General features: G+C 59.0%; 2 protein-coding genes across 16 annotated transcripts in view; both read right to left on the bottom strand.

The window, feature by feature from the left end:
- Window positions 1–1,127: 1,127 nt before the first annotated feature.
- DDX41 (DEAD-box helicase 41) lies at window positions 1,128–5,985 on the bottom strand. Its single transcript, XM_007524331.3, has 17 exons — window positions 5,863–5,985; window positions 5,673–5,783; window positions 5,291–5,450; window positions 5,144–5,218; window positions 4,997–5,057; window positions 4,784–4,920; window positions 3,881–3,953; window positions 3,629–3,782; window positions 3,394–3,530; window positions 2,928–3,090; window positions 2,649–2,780; window positions 2,370–2,441; window positions 2,185–2,281; window positions 1,921–2,070; window positions 1,768–1,839; window positions 1,576–1,686; window positions 1,128–1,490 (listed from the first exon to the last, which is right to left on the bottom strand). Exons 1-17 carry the CDS (start codon window positions 5,887–5,889, stop codon window positions 1,354–1,356), a joined length of 1,869 nt encoding a protein of 622 aa, XP_007524393.1. The 5' UTR covers window positions 5,890–5,985; the 3' UTR covers window positions 1,128–1,353.
- A 2,823-nt stretch (window positions 5,986–8,808) lies between these two features.
- FAM193B (family with sequence similarity 193 member B) overlaps window positions 8,809–19,688 on the bottom strand; it is a 31,798-nt gene continuing 20,918 nt past the window's right edge. For 9 of the 15 annotated variants that reach the window (XM_060197245.1, XM_060197251.1, XM_060197249.1 and 6 more), the window contains 6 exons: window positions 19,079–19,280; window positions 18,067–18,306; window positions 12,479–13,466; window positions 12,251–12,326; window positions 9,745–9,842; window positions 8,809–9,169 (listed from right to left, as the gene is read on the bottom strand). In XM_060197245.1, the coding sequence (XP_060053228.1) occupies window positions 9,746–9,842; window positions 12,251–12,326; window positions 12,479–13,466; window positions 18,067–18,306; window positions 19,079–19,280 (1,603 nt within the window). In that variant the 3' untranslated portion in view covers window positions 8,809–9,169; window position 9,745. Of the gene's footprint in view, window positions 9,170–9,269; window positions 9,322–9,744; window positions 9,843–12,250; window positions 12,327–12,478; window positions 13,467–18,066; window positions 18,307–19,078; window positions 19,281–19,688 lie in introns of all 15 variants that reach the window. The other 6 variants (XM_060197246.1, XM_060197252.1, XM_060197254.1 and 3 more) reach the window with 4 other exon arrangements.

Raw genomic sequence — 19,688 nt, forward strand, 5'->3', positions numbered from 1 at the left:
TTCACAGCTGGGCAGAGCAGTAGGCAGTTTCCCTGTGATCTGGCACTCCGTGAGGCCCACCTCTGCCAGCCCCCAAACTCTCTGTAACCTAATTGCCCTCCCCCCCCCCCCCCGCCCTGTTCTCGCCCAGGCTGTTTGTCAGGTGCCTGGTACTTGGGCCTCCATTCTTCCTTCCCCATTTCTCCCCCAGCCCAGCTCCTCACCACTCTGCTGTTTGGGGTGCTGGGCTTTCTTCCTCTGGGAGTCTCTCCCCTCCCTCCTATGTGAGATCAGGTCCTGTGAACATGGGCGGCACGTCCCCTCAGGTCGTGGAGGCCTCACATCTGCCTGGCTGGAGGTCAGTGCCAGGCCTAGTATGTGGTCCCAGGTCTAGGGACAGCATCCTATAGTTCCATGCCAGACACTTATGAGGAGCTCCCAGGGTGAGAGATCTTTTGGATGCCTCTACAGCGGGCCCCCCAGCTGCTGAGGCTCTTACTGGCATTGCTGTGATGAGGAACTGGAGGATGGAAGGCATTAAGTAACCAGCCCAGGGCCCCAGTGACACACACCCTGGAGCAATGCATCCTGCTGGGCTTGGCATATGCCTTCATTTGGGGTGCCTGGCTTACAGGAAGATCCCCCAAATATAGTACCAATCCACTAGCTCAGAGATCCCCTATCCACAGCAGTTCCTCACTGCTCCGAAATGGGTCTGTGCCACCAGGGCAGGCCAGCAGCTGAGGGCAGGATGCTGTGGCCTCAGTGACAGTCCCCTCAACCCAGAGGTTCCTACTGGAAGCTTATGTAATCGGATAGGGGCCTGAGGCAGGATGTCTCCTCCCAAGTGACCCCAGAAGTCCCAGAGCTTCACAGAACTGACAGGAATTGAGTGGTGCAGGGCTGAGATTATGACAGCCGTTTCCCCTCCATCCAGTGTGCCCTCCGAGTCATCTGTCCACCTTAGGGGGCTCAGGGGACATGCTCTGGGCCGAAGCCAGCATGGAACCCTGCTCCCAAATCCTGGCAGGCTGAGCGGGCAGAAGGGGTTCCAGGAGATGCCAAGTCCTGGCCCAGAGGTAAGAATGAGGCTAGCCCAGGAAGAGGGGATGGAGGAGGCGATCAGCAGAAGAGTGACGGGGCTGAGACCAGAGAAATTTATGCTTTTACTGGCAACAGAGATAAAGGGAGAGCAAAAATAGTAATCTGGGGGGGCGGGGGGGGAGGCACAGGCACCAGGCCAGCTGGGCAAGGACTTGGCCTTCTTGTCCGGCGTCAGCGGCCGGGGGGCGGGGGGGCAGGCACAGGCACCAGGCCAGCTGGGCAAGGACTTGGCCTTCTTGTCCGGGGTCAGCGGCCAGGCCGGTGAGGAGCTCAGAAGTCCATGGAGCTGTGAGCCAGGTAGTCCTTGCGGCCAATGTTGCTGACCTGCTTGGTCTGCATGGCCTCGAGTTTGGGGCAGTCGGTGATCCGGTGGCCCAGGCCCCCGCAGAAGGCACAGCCGCGCTCTCCTGGGGGTCCGGGGTGGGGTGGTTAGCATCCTCTGGCTCCATGCCCCAGCTCCCCCCACCCCTGTGCCCCCCACCCCGTGGTCACCTCCAATGTCCAACATGGACTCGTCCCCACAGTGTAGCACTTGCAGCACGGGCGGCATCTTCTGCTTGGCCTCCATCAGCAGGGCTTTGAGGTCCATCAGCACCGACTCATCTGGGGGTGGGAGGAACTGTCAGGGCCATGCCAACCATCCCCTCCCCAGGGGCTGAGCAGGGGTGCGGGCAGCAGACTCACCGCAGGCCTTGTTGATAAAGGTGGTAGCGATGCCTGTGTTTCCTGAGCGCCCGGTGCGGCCAATGCGGTGCACTGCATAGAGGGGATGGAGTCTCAGGTCCATGCACTCCCAACCTCCATCACCTTCCCCGCTCTGGTCCCCCAACTCCTCACCATAGTTCTCAATCTCCTCAGGCATGTCGTAGTTGATGACATGCTGGATGGCAGGGAAGTCCAGGCCCTTGGAGGCTACATCAGTGGCCACTAGGACATCCTTCTTGCCTTCCCGGAAAGCCTCAATGGCTTTGGTGCGTTCCTCCTGGTCTGGGGAAGGTCAGATGGGGGCTGTCAGAACCACAACAGAAGTTGGGGGGGGGGATGGGCAGAGATCAGGCCAGGGGCTATAGGGTCCTTGCTGAAACCCAGATATTCCCCGACCTTTGCCGCCATGGATGGCTACAGCCTCGACCCCCTTAAGAAGCAGGTACTCATGGATGGCATCTACGTCTGCCTTCTTCTCTGCAAAGATGAGCACCTGTTGGGAAAGGCCAGGTGCAGTTACATGGGACCCCTCCTCCTCCTCCTCCTCGCGGGATTTGGGCCGGCCTGGGTACAGCACTCACAGGCGGGGGCGTCTTCTGCAGGCACTCCAGCAGGTACACCATCTTGGCCTCCTCCTTGACGTACTCCACCTCCTGCGACACAGGGGCTGGGTCACAGGGTCTATAGGCCCCATCTGTTCCCAACCAGGTGACTGGCTGTAAGCCTCATGTTCCCAATAGCTCCTAAGGGCTGGACACCCTGAGGATGCTTCATGCTAGGGCTTCTGAGTGAGATCCCCAATGTCCAAAGGATTACCCCTACCAACGTGGGGTGGGGGGGTGTCAGGAACACATGCAAACCTGGATGACATCCAGGCTGGCGGCCCCAGCACGACCCACATTGATGGTGACGGGCTTCACCAGGGCGCTCTTGGCAAAGTTCTGGATCTTCTTGGGCATGGTGGCACTGAACAGCAGGGTCTGCCGCTGGCCCTGAGGAAGAAAAGTGATGAAGGCATTTGGGACTGGGGAGGCTTAAGTGGCCAGATGACAGATGGGGTGTGTGTGTGTGTGCGCGCGCGCATGCGTGCGTGTACGTGCACAGCGGCAGGGCGGTGCTGGCCAGGCAGGGACATGCACCTTGAAGTAGGAGAAAATGGTGCGGATGTCACCCTCGAAGCCCATGTCAATCATGCGGTCAGCCTCGTCCAAGGCCAGGTAGCGGCAGATGTCCAAGCTGACCATCTTCTTCTGCAGCAGGTCCATGAGGCGCCCAGGTGTTGCCACCATCATGTGCACACCACTGGGGATAGAGAAAAGGCTCTGAGGCCGGCCCCCCAGGGTGCTTCTCCTCGTCGTGCCCCCACCCTGCACAGCCTCCCTGAGGAGGGTCACACCAAAGGGCCCTGAGCTGCTAGGACACCTGGGTTCACCAGCTCTACTTGCCCAATTCCAGTTGGTTTGCTCCCATGGGACTCCACTGTGTCCCTCTGTCCCAGCCCAGTTAACCTCCCCATCAAATAGGAGCTCCTGGGGGGTGGGGGTCCATGGAGTGGATCCGGCAACGAGCCCTCCTGCATGCACCTGAAAGACACTAGAGACTCACTGTCGGATGGTCTCCATCTGCTCTTTAACGGACATGCCCCCAATGCAGAGGGCGCAGCGCAGGAGTGGCGAGCTGTCCTCCTGCAGCAGGCGGCAGTAGTACTCCAGGATGCCATGGGTCTGCCGGGCCAACTCACGCTGTGGGTATGAGCAAATGCTGGCACCGGAAGGCAGTCCTGCTGCTGTCTTGCCCCCTCCTGCCCCGTCCCCTACCAGGCAAAGCAAGGTCATCTTACTGACGGACAGATGATGAGTCCATAGGGCCCTTCCCGCTTGGAGAAAGGTAACCTCTTCTCCTGCTCCAAGCAGAACATGATGACAGGCAGTGTGAACACTAGCGTTTTGCCTGAGCCCGTGAAGGCGATGCCGATCATGTCCCGGCCGGACAGACTGCCAGGGGAGCAAAGGCCCAACGTCAGGTCTAGCAGAAGGCAGGCAGTCCCCACCCAGCACGCCCTGCTCGGGGACCCAGACCCATGCTCACGCACATGGTGGGGATGCCCTGGATCTGAATGGGCGTCGGGTGGAGGATGCCCTTCTTCTTCAGGCCTCTCAGGATGGCTGCGGAAAACCATCCTGTCAGCCCTGTGTCTCATGCCCCCCAAGCTTCTCAAGCTGGCGCTACCCCAGCTTGCTGCAAGTAGTAAAGTGGGGCACAGCAGGGTGGGGGAAGGGGAAGTAGAGGAAGGGGCGCTTGCCCAAGGCCCCTGGGTAAGTGAAGGCAGAAATGGCCGAGTAGGACCAAAGTCACCCACCCACTGACGGACATGCTCTAGCAGCAAGAAACTGAACAGAGACAACTGGGGAAAAGACTCCTCGGAGGACTGGGAGGTAGGTGGGCAGGAGTGAGTAGGCTTTCTGTGTGTCTGCCGGGCTCAGCAGGAACCACACAAGGACACTGTGGGTAGCACCTAGGGATGGCCACAGATAGCGAGTCAGTGCTGCCTCACCTCTCTGCCTTCCCTTCTCATGAAAACACTCAACAGAGATCTTTACGCAAATCTCCCCCCCCCCCCAAATAGTAACTCGAAGTAAAAAATTTGAAAGAAACACAGAGTCGTGGCCTGGGAGGTGATGCAGTGGACCAACCACTGGACTCTCAAACCACCAGATCCTGAATTCGATCCCTGGCAGCACGTGTATCACAGTAACGTCTGGCTCATTCTCTCTCTTCTCCTTTCTTTCTCGTTATTAAATAAAAATACTTAAAAAGCCAAACACACACGACATAAAATTTTGAGGTCAGGCCGCCTCAAGAGTGGAGCTCATACAGGAAACCCCAAATGAATTCCCTCTCGCAGCATTTGGGGGGCACAAGCGCTTCTCAGTTCCTCCCATCCGCTGACCATCAGAACCGGCAGTGGCGGGATGGCGGCCTCGGCTCCAGGTACCTGCAGGAAACTTCATTTCCTTGAAGCTCTTGATGGGCGGTGGGATGCCGTCCCCCTCCACCAGGATGTGGTACTTCTTCCGCACGCGGTCGTGGCGCTCTTCCGACATGTTGAGAACGTACCTGGGCGGCGTCCAGCTGCGGGGGTGGCGGGAGTCAGGAGGGCCAGGCGGGTCGCGGCCTCACACCCTCCCTGACAGTCTGCGAACCCCACCTGGTTTTGATCGGATCGTCGTAGGTGATTCCCTTCGCCATCTCCTTCACTGACATCAAGGCTGCGGACACAGAGATGGCTCAGGGCGGGAGCCTGCTGGCGGACGCCTCGCCCCTGGCACCTGGGGGTGGAGATCCGCCACCATACCTCGGCCCTCGGCCACACTTTCCAGAATCTTCTCCTCCTCTTTCAGCTGCTTCTCCTTGGCGGACTCCTTGCGGGCTGAAACACGCGGCAGAGCGCGTCAGGGCGGCCCCGGGGCAGCGGCCCTGGCCCCCGGGCGGCCCCGCTCACCTTCCGCCTTCTCTTTGAGGTGCTGGTGCTGGTCCAGCAGGCTGACGTTGGACTGGGGGCCCAGCGGGATGTCGTCCTCGTCGCCGCGGGGCTCGCTGCCGCTGTCCTGCTGCTCCTCCTCCGCGGCGCCCTTGCGCCTCCGCTGCAGCAGCTTCTGGAGCTGAGGTTCCGGCGGCGACGCTCAGAGCCCCGCCACGCCGGGAGCGCGGCATCGCGGAGCCCCAGGCCGAGCGCCCGCCCGCCCGGACGCTGACGCCCCCCGCCCCGTCGCCGCCTCCCCCCCCCCCGCCCCGTCGCCGCCCCCCCCCGCCTCGCCCCCGCCCCCCCCCAGCCCCGTCGCCGCCCCCCCGCCTCCCCCCGCCCCGTCGCCGCCCCGCCTCACCAGCTGCTGCCGTCGCTGTCGCAGCGGCACGTACGGCACGTAGTCCTCGTCGTCCTCATTTTCCGTCTCGGAGCGGCTCCCCGCGCCCGCCGCGTCGTCGGCGCGAGCCCGCTGCGGGGACACACGCCGTCAGGCCCGGCCGCCCCGCTCCCAGGGCCGCTCCCCCGTGCCCACCCCAACTTGGTCCCACCTTGCGCTCGGGCTCCGACTCCTCCATCCTTCGCACGTACTTACGCACGCACGCGCCGCAGGCCAGGTCCCGCCCCAACTTTAACCGCGGTCCAATCAGGTGCGAAGAAACGGGCGTCGCTACCTAGCAACGATCTCCGTGTGCCGGGTCGCCCAGACGGACAAACTTCCTTCCGCTTCCTCCCACGACGTCAACGCCCCCTGAAGTGACTGTTCGGGCGTTGCTAGAGCGGAGGATGAAAGCGTCGCGCAATACATTGTGGGACGCTGGAGGACTCGGGGCGTGCGCGGAAGGCGGGGGAAGAAGACTGGTTCTGCGCCTGGCTGGAGCGTGGGCCCCGCCCCGCCCGCGACACTGCGCCCCCTGGTGGCGGGGCGCCCCAGGACAGCGCTGCCGGGACTCTCCGGCGGCGTTTCCACCCCAGAGCGGCTCCGGGGCCAGGGAGGGGCCTGCGGCATAAACGACTCAACCCGATGCGAGACCCCACCTATGTTCTGAGAGGTGAGGGGCTAGTAAAGCGGTGCTGGCAGTGCACCGGGCCCCGAGTGTGCTAATAGACGCAGGGAGAGGGCTGACAGCCAGGGAGGGCTGCTAAGCGGACCTGGGCCCCCCGGGCAGGGGTGGTCTCCGAGCTGGCCCAGGAGGGGTCCCCCGCCCCGCCCCGCGGCCGGCACAGAGGAGGGAGGCAAGGTCGTGAGAGCACCGGCCTCAGCGACCTGGGTTTGGGGGGCTCGGGGGCGGGGACGGGCCGTGCAGGGTTCAGCCTGCAGCTTCAGCCTCGCTGAGATTTCTTCAGCGTGGCAGGTCAGGCTGTGTTTCTATTTCCTGGCCGCTGGGGCTTCCTGCCTGCATGATTGCACTGCTCCCAGTGACCTTTTTTTCTCCCCAGATAGAGGATGACGAACAGAAAGAGAAGAGAGGTACTATAGCGCTGTGTCACGCCTTTTATTATTTATTTATGTTTATATTTATTTATTTTCCCTTTTGTTGCCCTTGTTTTTCATTGTTGTTGTAGTTATTATTGATGTCGTTGTTAGATAGGACAGAGAGAAATGGAGAGAGGAGGGGAAGACAGAGAGGGGGAGAGAAAGACAGACACCTGCAGACCTGCTTCACCGCCTGTGAAGTGACGCCCCTGCAGGTGGGGAGCCGGGGGCTCGAACCGGCGTCCTCATGCTGGTCCTTGTGCTTTGCGCCATGTGCGCTTAACCCGCTGCGCTACCGCCCGACTCCGTGTGTCTCGCCTTTTGTGTAGTGCTCCCTGTGGAGGCCGGGCCGGGAGGGATCTGGAACCTGCCTGGGTCCTCAGGCATGGTCGACTGTGGCCTCTACTGCAGGAGCCCTCTCCCTGCCTGCCCCATATACAGGGCTCAGGCTGTATATGAGGGAGAAGCAATCACAGAAGCCAGACCTCCCACCTTCGGTACCCCTATAATGATCCTGGGTTCATATTCCCAGAGGGATAAGGAATAGGGAATCTTCCAATGGAGGGGATGGGATGTGGAACTCTGGTGGTGGGAATTGTGTGGAACTGTATCCCTCTTATCCCACAATCTTGTCAATCGTTATTAAATGACTAATAAAAACAAGTAAATATTTTAAAAAGAGAAAAAAATGCAGATAACTGGTCTCCAGGTTCAAGAGAAATGTTACATAATACTACTATTTTTGCAATTGTCCCAAAGGGAGGGTAAACTGATTTCCATGGTAGCACTCTCTCTCTGATGGGGTACTCAATAAAAAGAATCCATAAAACACATCTAGTAAGCAGTTAGCATGTCAGGCAGCTCAGGGCACCAGGGCCTGGACCTGATTGCCTCTCACAAGTCTCTTCTCTTCAGAAGAGACTTTTGAAACAGCTGCAGGACCAGGCTTGCAGTTTTGGACCGACGACAGCTGTGTTGATTCACCTGCAAGGCGGGAGCCTGAGCCAAGGGGGAGATGGACACAGACAGTGAATCCAGAGGACGATTTCATGCTGTCAAAGGCCAAAGCCCAGGAAATGGGAGCCTGCGGTCAATCTTGTCTCATCAGCTTCCTTGGAGGAGGAAGTTTGTGCTGACTTAAGAGAAGGCTTAAGTAGAGAAAATTACAGTGGGTACAAGGAGTTGGACACCAGCCTACGTGAGGCCTATCTACCAAATCTATGAGATTAAAATCTGAATTTACAAAGCAGGTCCTTTGGGGAAGGGCAGGGCAAAGCGGGTTTTTTTTTTCTTTTTTTTTTTTAAATTATCTTTATTTGTTAGACAGCCAGAAATTGAGAGGAGAGGGAGAGAGACAGAGAGACACCTGCAGCCCTGTTTCACCACTTGCAAAGCTTTCCCCTGCAGGTGGGGGCTGGGGACTCGAACCCAGGTCGTTGTGCATTGTAACATGTGCACTCAACAAGGTGCGCCACCACCTGGCCCCAGGGCAAAGCGTTTTAAATCTTCCTTTCTGTCAAGTCTGTAGACCGTCATGCCCCCTTCCCATCAGAAGGGCAGGTCCAATTATAGAAACTCATTTAGCCCTGCCACACACCTTCCAGTCACCCAGCTAAAGGCATGCTTTCAGAAAGGACGCAAACCTTCCACATCAGCTGCACAGAGACCGAGTCCCACCCTCCAACTCACCCATTTTGCAGAGGGAGAAACGCACACAGCATAGAGATGGGGCCACTCTGGGTTCACACACCAGTGTCCCCCTTCCTGGTAGAAGGCCCTGGACTCCGCTGTTGTATAAGCCTGGGTTCTAACCTTAACCCTAACCAGCCAGGCTGAGCTTAGTCAATTCCCTGTTCCTGCCTCAGCTTAAGCTTCCTTACCTGTGATGCAGGGTGACTGTCCCATTTGGAACTGCACAGAGAGGTACCTAGGAATAGCTGACATGAGGAATGTGCTCAGGAACAGACTGAGGAGGCTGCTCCCCCCCGCCAAAAAAAAAAAAAATCACCAACACACTTGCTTTGTGTTCAAATGTTGCTTTATCTTTCGGCAGGAAAGATCTTCACAGTATCAAAAGTAAAGAATTGAAAAACAAAAAACAAAAACCAAACACAGAGCAGTGTTGGGCCAGCAGTACCATCAGCCCCAGCCCACAGGCCAGCCCAGCCCCCAGGCTCTGAGTGTGGAGGCTGCCGTAGCACCAGGAAGCGGCTCCACAGGGTCCAAGAGGCCCCTGCGCGCGTCCATTCAGCTTTTGGTTGGTCCAGGATGGTGGGAGCAGGGAGTCATGGGTAGGCGGGCGGGAACGTGGAGCAGGAAACTCAGCCTTCGGCTGGTGATCGGGGTCTCGGACCCCCTGAAGCAGCTCGACCAGGCAGGGGCTGAGAAGAGAGCAGAGCACAGCCACACAGTGAGCAGGTCTCCATGGTAACCTCCTGCCCTGCAGGTGCCCAACATCAAGGGGGGGGGGGGGCTGCTCACCAGAAATGGATGAGCAGACTCAGCCATGGGGCCAGAGGGCTTCTGCCCAGGCCTGGGGGAGGACAGAACAGGTTCGGACCCTTGGTGGCCCCAACTTTCTGTTGTCTAAAAGCAGCTGTGTGGCCGCCAGCCGGAAAAAGCCCGTGCCCAGGGACCCAGCCCAGGCTAGCCTGCTGCCACCCGCTCTGTCACTGTGTGGGTGACAGGCCCAGTGTGCCGGCTGGGAGGGGAGGCTGGGTCACACCCTCTAGGAGGTGGCTTCATTGTCAATGTCCTTGTGGGACCCAGGGCTGTCTGAGCAAGCTGTCTGGGAGGCCCTGGGGAGGGGAAATACGAGGCTGGCAGTGTTAGCACAGGCCAAGGGAGGCGGGTGGAAGGACAGCAGCCCGAAGGCCTGCTGGACTGTGAGTGTGGAGGTGCGGGGGGCCAAAAGGTGACAGAACAAGGGGAAGGGTGGGAGTGGGGGGTCCCCCACCTCACTGAGCTGTGCTGGGAGTGGGTTTCTTGAGGCTGAAGTTGGTCCAGTTCACAGCAACTTTCTGCCGAGTTTGCTTTGCTGAATCCAAACAGAACCTGTGGGGTTCGGAGAAACCCAAGTGTGATCAGAGGCCCCTCCCTGCCCTGCCAGGGCCCCCTTCCAGACACGTGTGGCCTGGTCATTGCAGGGGACCAGGCCAGCTCTGCACAGCTCCTCAGGCTCCCAAGAGGAGGGTCTGGCAGGTGTGGGAGCTCTGTTGGCTTAGGGGCTTCCTGAGTAGGGTGCCCCTCTGTGCTTCTGGACTCAAGCTGAACTAGGGGACTACCTTCTAGTCCCCTAAGAACACCATCCTTTCCTTCTTTCCCTCTCTTTTAATTTTTTTATTATCTTTATTTATGGGATAGAGACAGCCAGAAATCAAGAGGGAAGGGATGACAGGGAGAGAGACAGAGAGACACCTGCAGCCCTGCTTCACCACTCGCAAAGCTTTCCCCCTGCAGGTGGAGACTGGGGGTTTGAACCTGGGTCCTTGCGCACTATAATACGTGCACTCAACCAGGTGCACCACCACCCGCCCCCCCTCCCGACTTTTTATTACATGTGAGACAGAGAGAGCTTTACTTGAGACAGAGACGGAGAGAAGCCAGAGCATCGCTCTGGTAAATGCAGTGCCAGGGACCATACTGGGAGCCTCATGCACTGAAGCCCGATGCTCTGCTAGTTGAGCTGTGTCCCCATCCTAAAGTGCCTCTTGCAATTCTCAAACCTCAGAACCTTCCAGCCCGCCCTTTTCACCTTCTCTCTTTAATTAATTATTTAGAGAAACCTGAGAAGCGAGGGGGAGATAGAGAGGGAGAGAGACAGAGACACCTGCAGCCCTGCTTCACCACTTGTGAAGCTTTCCCCCTGCAGGGGCGGGGACCAGGGACTTGAACCCAGGTCCTTGCGCACTGTCATGTGTGCGCTTAACCTGGCGCACCACCACTTGCTCTCCCCTTTCACTTTGCTCCGGTCCACCTATCCTTTTTTCTTTATAAAAAGAAAAATAATGTTGTTTTTATTGTTACTGGGGCTTTACTGCTCCAAGCCGACTTTTTTCAGATATATACACAGATGGAGAGAGGAAGAGTTACCACAACACAGAAGCTTTCCTCGAATGCAGTGGACTTGAACCTGGGTCTTGCACATGACGAGGCAGGTTCATTACCCAGCCCCAGCCCACTCATTCTTATTCCCCAGGTCACCCCATTCCTTAGTTGGTCTTGAGTGCTTCATCTATTCACAAACCCCTCAACAGCACTCAACACTGGGGCTCTCTCCACATATGTATCTTACAGATGTGTTTATTAATGAGAGAAGGAGACAGATGCCAGGGGTTGAACTTGGAACCTCATGCTTAAGAGTCCGGAGCACTGCTCTGGCATATTCGGTGTTGGGGAACGAAACTGTGGCTTCCTCCATCAAAGTCCGCTGTTCCATTGCTGAGTTCCCTTTTTGTCTCTGAAGCTGTTCTCAGACCAGAGAACAGCGGGCACTCAGGTGACATCACTTCAAACATAGTTTTTTTTTTTCTCTTCTTTTCTTAAAAATGTAGTTTTCACGGGAGTCAGGCGGTAGCACAGTGGGTTAAGCGCACGTGGTGCAAAGCGCAAGGACCAGCATAAGGATCCTGGTTCGAGGCCCTGGCTCCCCACCTGCAGGGGAGTCGCTTCACAGGTGGTGAAGCAGGTCTGCAGGTGTCTTATCTTTCTCTCCCCCCTCTGTCTTCCCCTCCATTTCTCTCTGTCCTATCCAACAATGATGACATCAATAATGACAACAATAACTGCAACAACAATAAAAAAAGGGCAACAAAAGGGAAAATAAATATAATTTTTTTTTTTTAAATTAAGTTTCACTAGGGCTGGGGAAGACAGCATAATGGTCATGCAAAAATGTAGTTTCACAAATGTGCCTGTCACCCATGCTCAGGGGCCAGGCTGACCTTTTCTGTGTCACTTCATTTTAGTGTTTCTCCCCTTGTGACCAGGGTCATCACTGGGGCTCACTGTCTTATCACCTCTGCCACCGCTCCCATGGGCCATATATGGTCTGGCCCTGCCAAGGCAGGTGGAGATTTATTTTCATAGCACTATCAAGTGCTCATTTAGAAATCATAATTTTGGTGGGCCTGAAAATGGTGTTATAGATATCCTAGGCAGAAAAAAAGGGTTCCCCAGCAGCGTTCCAACTTGTGAAGCCTCCCTCCTGCAGGGTTTCAACCCAGGTCCTCACACTTGGTAACTGTGCGCTCTATAGAGTGAGTCACTTGCTGGTCCCCAGCAGTGTATCGCCAAAGCCAGGTCTGGTGTGTTGTTTTGTTTTAACTTTGAGAAGAAGGGACTCCAGCCACTGTCAAGAGGGACTCAATGTACCAGCAAATGGACAAAGTGAGCAAAGTGGCACCAGGCTCCAGTGGGTGGGCTATGGGTGGGAACCTGGGTGTGGGCAGTCTCGAACCTACCTCTTGAAGTACTCCACCTCCCGGTCAGTTTCATCCATCTCCACCCCATCCAAGTCCTTGGGCAGGAACACGTCGTCTGGGGAGACACAGCCAGGAGGGCTCAGTGCCTGCGGCCAGGCCTCCAGGGTCACGCTCTTGGGGCAGCACTGCCCCTGCCAGTCGGGGACTGCCCTCCACCCCGAGGCCGGGCTGGGGTGGGGGTCAGCGCTCGGCTCCTGCTGCACTCACCCAAGGAGGAGGCCGACTTCTCCTGCTTGTTGCGGCTGCGGCGGCTGCGGCCCTTACCCTGTGCCAAGGTCTGCGGCCTGGCGGGGCCTGGAGGCTGTGTGGACTCCTGCTCGGCTGGCCAGTTTCGCCAGGAGCCGCCCTTCTCCTTGTCGGCTTTGGGGCTGCCTGCCCAGCCGGGTCCCTGCCGGCTGCCCTTGCTGCCTTCTGTGGCCTCGGCACAGCCGCCTGCTTTGGGGGCCTCCGGGGCCTTGCTGGACTGCTTGGGGGTCAGGCCCTTGGCACAGGGGGCCTCAAGACTGGTGGGGGGCCGGGGGGCCGGGCTGGCCTCACTCTTCTTGGCCTGGCTGCCCTGTCTCTTGCCTTTCCGGGCCTTCCCAGCTGGGGCTGCAGGCTCCGGTGGCTCTAGCTTGCAGCCCACGGCCTCCTTTGGGCTGGGCTCCTCAGAGCTGGGGGCGCCCGGCTTGGGTGTCTTGACCCAAATCACCCGGGACAGGTTGGGCACCGTGTTCAGTCTCCGTACAAGCCCATTCTCAGGGCTGATGCTGGGAGGGGGACCCCTCACCTCGGTCCAGGGTGAGGGAGGCCCTCGAGTGTCCACCCAGGGCGGGGCCGGCTCGCCCAGGGACTGGGGCCTGTGGTTGTGGGGAGAGCCCAGAGTCAAAGGGGACAGGTCCAGGTTAATGTCTGGCCGCTGCTCCGGGGAGCCATTGAGGCTCAAGGGGGGTGGGCTGTGGGGCCCTGGCTCGGCAGTCACCTCGCGCATCAGGCCATTGCTGTCCACGCTGAGCTCACAGGCACTGAGGCTGGCGCAGAGGGAGTCCTGGACGGAGCTCTTGATCTCCTGCAGGCGGCTGCTCAGGAAGCTGTTGACCCGGTCCAGCTCCCGCTCTGGCCACTCCAGCAGCCTCTCCCGGGCAGGCCGTGGCTCCTGACTGCCAAGGGGCTCCTGCCGGGGTGCATCCACTGCCAGCTGGGCCTTCTCCTTCTCCTGTCGATACAAAAGGCAGCTTCAGCAGGGGCTTGGCAGCTGCTGTGCACAAGTGATACCGGACACGCCAGCCCGGGGCCCACTTGGCCACTTGCCGGCCAGCAGCAGCACCCTCTACTCCTGGCCCACTCACCGACCCGTTCCCCACTCTTCCTGTGTAGCACACACAGGCAGGTACACACCCCAGGATGAGAGGAGCTACAAGGGGCAGGGAGGAAGCACAACTTCCCCCAGTCTAGAGCTCCAGGTCAGCCCTGAGGTCTGAAAGGACAGGACACGTGGAGAGGAGCTGAGCTAAGGGTGTCTCACCTTCCTGGTCTGAGCGGCACCTCAGGGTCCACTAATAACTGGGGGAAAATCATTCTGGGGTGAGGAGGGTGCTGGGGAAGGGGTGCACGGGAGGGGACAGTGCCAGAGGCCTGCTCTCTTGTCCTACAATCTGTGGATGAGGAGGGAAGCCACAGGGCAGTGGTGAGACAGCACTGGGTGCCCACTGAACCCCAGGGGCTCTCCCGTATGAAGCTGGGCTCGTTATCCTGGCCACGTCAGGTGTGCCAACCACACGAAGCAGGCAGCCCCCTTGCCAGGTGAGGACTGGGGGTGCTGGGAGGACCTGGGGGGGCTGACCTAGGAGTGAAAATCTGTGGGCTGAGTCCCCACCCCACAGCCACCCCAAGGGCTCAGGGGCCAACAGTAGGAGACAGGAATGGACGGATCTCAAAGGCCAGCGGGATGGCAGCTGTGGCAGCCAGGAGCTGGGAGGCTTGCACCATCTCAGGAAAGCCCAGCTAGTGGGGAGCGGGAGAAACAGGAAAAAAGCAAGAGTGGGGACAGAAAGAGGAGGCTTGCTACCACCTCAGTGTCCACTCAGGGTACACTTGTGATCCAGCAAGTACTTGGGCCATTCGCTCTCTGTCCAGCACGAGCTACACAGCTGAGCAGACCACAGCTGGGAGACTTTGGACAAATCACTTTCTCTCAGCCTCACCGCCTTCACTCGTGGAGCAGGGAAACACTCCTACCCACAGCTCACGGGGCTGCTCTGGGGATGCCTGTGCTTCTCCCCGGCCCCATGCTGGCCACTGGGTGAGGAAGCAGCATGGCCTACAGCAGCAAGCATGCCAGGCTACGCTGTGGACTTCAAGGTCATGGGGAAGCTCACGGGCCGGGAAGGCCTGCACCTCATTCCTCCCTGTACCAGGACAACTTGGTCACTGCTCAATTATTAGCTATGATTTGCCACTCAGCAAGGAAACCTAACAGATGCTGGCAGAAAGGGAGCCAGGTGGCCAGAGGGGGAAGCACAGAGACCCTCCGCCTCTGCACTAGACCTTGAATCCATAACCTCCAAAATGCTATGGCCTTGTCACCCTCAGTTTACAGACGACAGGATGGAGTTGGGGAACTGACCCCCCTCCCCAGCAGTAAGCGGTACAAGCTCTATGTGAGACCCCATCTGACTGCCCCAGGTTCTGTGGATTCAGCCAGGCAGGAGACACTCAGTGCCAACTGGCTGTTTCATGTAAGTGACAGTGACGAGAACTACAGGTAAAAACTCAGGGTGCACTGGAACCTGAACTGACCCGTAGGGAGTGAAGGGGAAGGGGAAAACAATCCTGCAGACAGGCAGCTTCCAGAGAGGGGATGGGCAAATGGAAGGGCCAAGAAGTGGGAGAGCAGAGTCTCTGGGGACTTCAGCACTCAGGGGAGTGGCTCTCCGGGAGGGCAGTGGGAAAGGACAAAGCAGCCTGGACCTGGTGGGGGTCTGTCCAGCCACTGAAGGTGGCAGGTCGAGAGTGGGGGCTGGCCCGAGCTACCTGGGACTCGGCACAGCTAGGACTCTGAGGCTACTGGGCGGGAGAGAGAATGAGGTCAGTCATCAACACACCACCACAACCGCTTCAGCTGTCACAGCAGCTGCCCTGACTGGCGCCCCCCTCCGAGTCTCTCCACGCATCACTCCTGCTACAGTCTGAGTTACATGCTACCATAATTCTCATTTCACAGACGAAGGAACTGAGGCTTAGAGGGTGAGTGATTTGCCCAAGGTCATACAAGAAGTGTGGCAGAGCCGGGCTTTCAACGGAGGTCTGATTCCAAGGCCCGATGTTTTGAGACCACCACAAGGTGTTCACTCCTCCCAGGCAGGCACCCAGGGGTCAGACTCAGACAGCTGGTGGTGCCATGAACTAACAGGCAACGGAGAAAAAAGAGCAGGCCTCTGGAGGGAGTGTGAGCTCTCTGAGGGCCTGTAGTGCACCTTGAGGAGCTGCCAAGGCCTAGGACCCTCGATGGGAAGAGAGGAGGGAGGGAGGAAGTGGATGGTTCACACCAGATGGTGTCCCTCTGCTAGGGAGAACACCCAAGGGGGACAACCCAGGGCAGAGAGCAAGAGGAGAGCTTGGGAGTGTCGTTCCTGGGGCCTGTCCCTGCCGCCTCAGCTAAGGATGGAGAAACCCCAGAAAAGGAGAACCTCCAAGGACTGAGGGGGTCCCTAGTGTACCCCACAGATGGGACAGGAGAGGGGGATTTGGTGACGAGAAGTTGCTGGCGACTGAATGGGAGCAATCTGCAGGGAGGTGCAGGAGGGCAGAGGATTGGCCAATGGGAGAAAGGGAGAGACCAGAAGCTCTGGGAACAGGCTGTTCTATGAAGACAACAGGTGCTGATGGAGGAGCTGGCAGCTGAGGATGCTGCTGGGGCATCACGTAAAGGGGCCCCCTCTCTCCTGGGGAAGTTTCCAGGAGGGGAGAGATCTCCAGAGTGTTTTGTGTCCTCTGGCTTTAATTATTCCTTGAAGCAGGAAGTGAGCTTATCTGTCCCCAAAGCAGGTGGGGTTGGGGGGTGGGGGAGCAAAGCTGGAGAAGAGTGGACGGCTCTGACCCAGGGGCTGTGGGCCAAGCCAGTGACCAGGAACAGGAAGTCTAGGGGCTCCTAGGGGCCGGCAGGCCACAGGAGAGGCAGAAACCCAGAACTGTGGATTTTGGGGTGGGTAGGCAGGGCAGGGCGAGGACTGTTCCACAGTGAGGGATCTGACTGGCCTGGGAAGTGACAGACTTCCGTGGATGGAGAGAGTGGCTGGAGGGACATCAAAGGAGCAAGGGTAGGACAGGAAGGAGGGAAAGCAAGGCCTGGAAGAAGTACTGGAGCAGAAGAGAGCAGCTTTGCTCACCAGCCCAGGGACATGGGCCCAGGCAGCCCCTGGAGCTGTGTTTGGTGGTCTCTGGGTGGGCTACCAGGCAGTCACTGTGCCTAGAGCTCCAGACAGGTGGGGTGGCAGGCTGGGGGTGTAGGGCAGCTGCTAGAGTGGGCTGATGATACACCAACTCCACAGGTGGGACAGTGAGTTGAGCTGGAAGGCAAGGCCACAGGGAGGAGAGGGGGAGAGTGGAGAGCAGTGAGGGTGGATAAGGAGGACGGTATCTGGGGGCCCAGACCTATGACCAGCACTTGAGGCCTGGGGAGTGGTGGGTGTTCACTGGGGCCTAAGAGGGAACTGGAGCTTCTTGCCAGCACCTCAGGGCTCACCACTGCAGGCTGTAGGGAAAGGCTGCTGGTTTGTGCCCTGGCTGGAAAGAGATGGGGAATCAAAGCTGCTGTCTGAACACCTAGGGACTGGGGCCAGCTAGCTGGCTGTCAAACCCCAGTCTCTCTCTGCTGAGTGTGGCAGGTGACAAGGTAATGAGGTAGCCGGGGGGGGGGCCCCGGGAGCTCTGAGGCTTGCCTGGCAGCAGGGCGGCCTGGGGACAGCACTCTGCTTCTCTGCTCAGCTTAAGGAGGAGCTCTCTGCCCTGAGGATGGGTCATTCCCATGGCTTCAATCATGTCTTCAGGCTGGCAACTCCTGGCCTCCAGGTGGGGCCTCGTGGAAAGCCTGGAGCGTGGTTTCTCAAGTGACGGCCCTGTCTTCTGCCAGTCCTAGCCTCACCTGTCCCTGGCCCCCAGGAGACACCCTTGACTCCATCTCCCTGCCCTGAAAACGTCTGCCACCAGCCAGCTGCTGGGCTTGGGGATTCCTGCCAGGAGAACTGCCCCTCTAGGAGACCTGCCATTCCAAGACAGGCCATCTTGGACTATACACCCGACCTAGTTACGTCCTCTGGTGAGAGCCCTCACCTGTGGGATCAGGCTGGCACTCTCTGACTCTGGGTTGCCGTTCTGTCCTTACCCCCGCTGTCTATCCTGCCTTGGGCCCTCCTGGTTGCCTGGCCTCCCCACGCATCACCCAGCTCTGCCACGCTCAGGCTTATGGTTTCTGGACTGCATATCTAAGTATGAGGACACAGCATCGTGCTCTGGCTCCCAGGGGCGGCACAAGTGTTTGCTGAGTGAATAAGTGACTGCCTGTCTGCCTTCCCGAAGTGAGTCCTGGGCTTAGAGGAATCCGGCCAGGGGTTTCTGGGACCTGGACTGGCCTTTTCTCCAATGGCTCCCAGCCTCCTGAACTGGAAGCCGCCCGAACACATTCGCAACAACCCAGAGCAGAGAGCTGAGCTAAGGGCCCTTGCAGATAGCACCACCTGGGCCCCGGAAATGCTGGGGTGGGGTGCAGGGCTCCTGGGGAGGAGAGGCGGCAGAGCTGGGCTCCCCCCCACACCCACCTTCTTTTTCAGCTTGTGCCGGGCCCGCTTGGCGGCCCTGGCGCTGTTGGGGACTTTGGGCTCCGTGCTGTTGATGAATTCCAGTAGCTCATCCACATCTCGGTGGTCCACGGCAGGCTCCCCAGGGATCCCGCCCAGGGTGCCCCCCTTCACGGGCAGCTCCTCTTTCCGCCTGGTCAGCCTTGAGCGGAGCTTCTCCCGGATCTCAGTATAATTCCGACTCGTCGGGGCGGCGGGTGGCTGGGGGAGGGGAGGTGCTGTCGTTACACCCTGGGCCTGGGAGGCCAGGAGCGCCCCCACCCGCTGGCGCCATGCGTGGTGAGGAGCGAGACACCCGGTCTCCCTGCCAGAGCCACGGAGACCACCCGGCATCCCCCACAGCCAGGCCCCAAGCCAAGGCCACGGTGGGCGGCGAGGGGGTGGTGGTGGGTGACAGTAATGGCAGCCAGGAAAGCAGGTTTGATTGAGCCTGGGCTTTGTCACTTGGAAGCTGTATGACCTTGGGCAGGTCACTGGGTCTTTGTGAGCCTCAGCCATGTCACCTCTAAAATGAGGATGTGCCCCCTCGCTCAGATCGAACGAGCAACGCCAGTGCGTCCCCAGTGCGTCCGTCCACTGCCTGCCCTACTGCACTGCCCTGGCCGGCGGCCTCCCCCGTCGCAGACGGCACTGCTCTGCCCTGAGCTCACTCCTGGTGCCTCTGCTCACGCTGGCTCTCGCTTGGCAGAGCGCCTCTGCTGCCACTCTGCCTTCACCATGCACACGTCTCCGCCTCTGCGATCGCACGCATATACACTCGCCTCAGAACCAGAGCTTCCCCTCTGCCAGGCCTCTCCTTCGTCTGAGGAAGAAAAGTCAAGCTTAAGAGAGACCACTAAAAGGGCAGAGGCAGCGACGTGGCAAGATGCTCACCTCACAGGGCGGCTGTGAGGCTCGAGCTGGCACGGAACTGGCACCCCCTGCCCCCGCCCAAGGCCCCCCGGCCCACACTGGGCCCAGCGGGCTCACTCACCGCGTTGTGGCCGAAGAACTCACAGTAGCAGCAGTCGCAGAACTTGCCATCTCGCTGGTGGGTGGAGGATGAGGTGCAGGAGCTGCGCTCAGAGCTGCTGTCCTCCTCCTCGCCCAGGCCCTCGTCAGCCTCACAGGGCTGGGGCAGCTGGCAGGCCAGGCCGCTGTGTGTAAACTTATGTCCCTTGCACCCGGGGTCCCTGCTGATGGGGGAGAAAGGCCCCAAGGTGAGGGGGTGTGCAGGGTCAGGCTGCAGTGGGAGTGGGGGAGCGTCCTCTCATCTCCAACCCTCGGGCTCCTATTCACTGTGTTCACAGGAAGGTTCCTCATGCCCCACACCGGCTCTCCAGTCCTCCTGATCAGGCTTTATTTTGACAATCTGTTTGCTCAGTTGTCTGAGAGCAACAGTGCACCCCCAAAGGCAAGGCCAATGCCACCTCTGTCCCGGGAGCCCAGTGTAGGTACTCAGCTAGGTGTCTGATTAAGTAGATGACTCCCCAGAGCACCTACAGGAGATCGATGAGCACAGGCCCACAGGACCCAGGGTGCACTTGCTGCCTGAACCCAGGACCTCCAGGTGGGCCACAGAGCCCCAGGGTTACTGTTTGTGT

The sequence above is a fragment of the Erinaceus europaeus genome, chromosome 9, assembly GCF_950295315.1.
Source record: "Erinaceus europaeus chromosome 9, mEriEur2.1, whole genome shotgun sequence".
Classification (NCBI taxonomy): Eukaryota; Metazoa; Chordata; class Mammalia; order Eulipotyphla; family Erinaceidae; genus Erinaceus; species Erinaceus europaeus.

Coding starts and splice junctions, on each gene's coding strand:
- DDX41 (XM_007524331.3), bottom strand. CDS start 5,889: ATGGAGGAGTCGGAGCCCGAGCGCAAG. Junction 2,781..2,927: donor CCATTTTCTCCTACTTCAAG/GTGCATGTCCCT, acceptor TTTCTTCCTCAG/GGCCAGCGGCAGACCCTGCT. Junction 2,442..2,648: donor CCAGCCTGGATGTCATCCAG/GTTTGCATGTGT, acceptor CCTGTGTCGCAG/GAGGTGGAGTACGTCAAGGA.